Source organism: Propithecus coquereli, unplaced genomic scaffold, assembly GCF_000956105.1.
Source record: "Propithecus coquereli isolate 6110/MARCELLA unplaced genomic scaffold, Pcoq_1.0 Scaffold291, whole genome shotgun sequence".
NCBI lineage: Eukaryota > Metazoa > Chordata > Mammalia > Primates > Indriidae > Propithecus > Propithecus coquereli.
The window spans coordinates 736516-738617 of record NW_012148519.1 but is presented as its reverse complement, the minus strand read 5'-3'; the positions used below and the strand labels follow the sequence as shown (position 1 = coordinate 738617).

The 2102-nt window shown below is 36.5% G+C and overlaps 1 protein-coding gene across 1 annotated transcript in view; it reads right to left on the bottom strand.

Annotated features, from left to right (window-relative positions):
• Window positions 1–2102, bottom strand: part of AP2B1 (adaptor-related protein complex 2, beta 1 subunit) — a 163949-nt gene that overhangs the window by 45454 nt on the left and 116393 nt on the right. The window contains exon 17 of the mRNA XM_012648629.1: window positions 850–979. Within this exon, the coding sequence (XP_012504083.1) occupies window positions 850–979 (130 nt within the window). The remainder of the gene's footprint in view (window positions 1–849; window positions 980–2102) is intronic.

Genomic DNA, 2102 nt, shown 5'->3' with positions numbered 1-2102 from the left:
ACCCGCCTCGGCCTCCCGGAGTGCTAGGATTACAGGCGTGAACCACCGCGCCCGGCCAGTGAAAACATTTTTCTAATTCCCCTTTCCCTTTGATTGAGGGAGCTGCCCTTCCAGGGTCTCTCCTTTATGCAGGGATCAGTTACATTTCCCCATCTCAGCGTGGCCCAACGCTATCTCCCCTGTCCTTGTGAGCATTAAAACCATAATCTCAAGAGCTTGTAGCTGACTAAACCCCTTCAGGGTTGCTACGGCTTCGCCTTATGAGCTTACTACTCTGTCTTCATGTTGCTTGAACCCCAGAAGGTTTATATTTCAAAGGAAAATTCAAGAAGAAAACTGAATGAAACTCAAAGCTGGTATCTAAGCACTCTAAAAGATTCAACATTTTCGAGATCAAGAGGCTCTTGTGGACCAGATAAAGTTGTTCTCAGTTCCTCTAAGATGCTGCTACATTTATCATAGATATGTGCTAACAGAGGGAGGCATTTAAATCCAAATAGCCTAGCTACTTGTGGTGCAGAGCATTCAAAGATAATCTCCACATAAATCTCCTCTGAAATCTATTCTTATACAAATGACATTCAAATTTTGCTATAAAAGTCATACAGAAAAAAATTATAAATAAGAAGTTAAGAGAAAAGTTTCTGAATGCTTGAGTAAAAGAATATCTTTCTATGGCAATGCATGACTTTTGTTCTTAAAAACAAAATAAAATTTCTCTCCACAAAGACTTATTTCAAACCCTATTCCATGACCAACTCTAACATAAGGAAGAAAGAGGTGCTGTTTCGCAAGTGAAAAATTGGCAAGATATCAACTTCTACCACCCAAGTGAGGTAAAACTCTGACCTGCAGGTTATTCAGAGGTTCCATCTTCATGACGGGGCCCAAAGTGTTGAGAGGAAGGGAGACATCAATGCTCTGGTTTGGCATCAGTGGTGTATGGATGGCCAGAGGAGTGCTGGGGATGACACCAAAGCTAGGAGAGAGGACAAATAAATCACAGAGGTTAATCAAGAAGCAGGATTTAGCCACATTGTTGGGTCTGAATGGATTTTTACTCCATTTGAAGAAAACAAAACTTTTAATGCAATTAAGTGGAAGGAATAGCAGGAACCAAGGTGCTCAATTCCAACTTGCCATAATATTGGTTATATCATAACCTCTGTTTTCCACTAAATGGATTTGAGGAAGGAGAAAACTTTCACAAGTACAGAATTGCTTTGCTAGTGTTATAATTCTGAAAGTTTATTCTCTTTATCATGTTGCTTGAGGGACAGGTTTGATCAGTATCTTTTTTAAAATAAATCTTTCCTTAATTTTTGGTAGAAAGGAGATTTAAGAATTTCCACTCTATAAAGAGAAAAGTACAATAAATTGTTATTATTTCACTAGCTTAATAAACCTGCCTGATCAAGTCCAGAGGATTATTTACTGGTAACTCTCACTTTCTTTTTCTTTTTTTTTCGTTCACTTACATAGGATGCAATTAATCACCAGGAAAGAGCTAGTCTAAATAAAGCAGAATTGACTGGCTTATATATTCCAAACAACTCGGATAAGTTGTAGACCTAAACATGGCCACTTTCTAAGTCAATGGCAGGCAGTGAGTACCTACCAGTTTGACTTCTCAAAGAAAGCCTGTTTAATAATAATACAAGGATGGTACAAAGATAAAAAAACAAAAAACAAAAAACCCAACTCAGCCCAGGTCTGCAGTAATATAAAAAACAAAAACATGAGCAAGAGGGTAGACGGTAAGAGAAACATAAGAATAAAACTTTGTAAGTATGGAGTAGAAAGAGAAAAGTGGGCCTAGAAGTATAACAAACAAAATGATACAAATTTATATTTACATTCTAAAAAGCCTCAAGAAGAAAGATGGGACTATGATACTTATAAAACAGCTAAAGAGTTTACATAGATAGTATCTCTTTCAAGAGTCAGATGGCTAAAGAAACATTTTCCTTTTCCTAGATAAACTATACCTTAGAGTACCAAAATGTAATAATGAAATGATTCTGAGAATTCACATCATTCATTTAGGGGTAAAAACTCATAGGTCAAAAAAACATTTTGCTTTTTTTTTTTTTTTTTTTTGA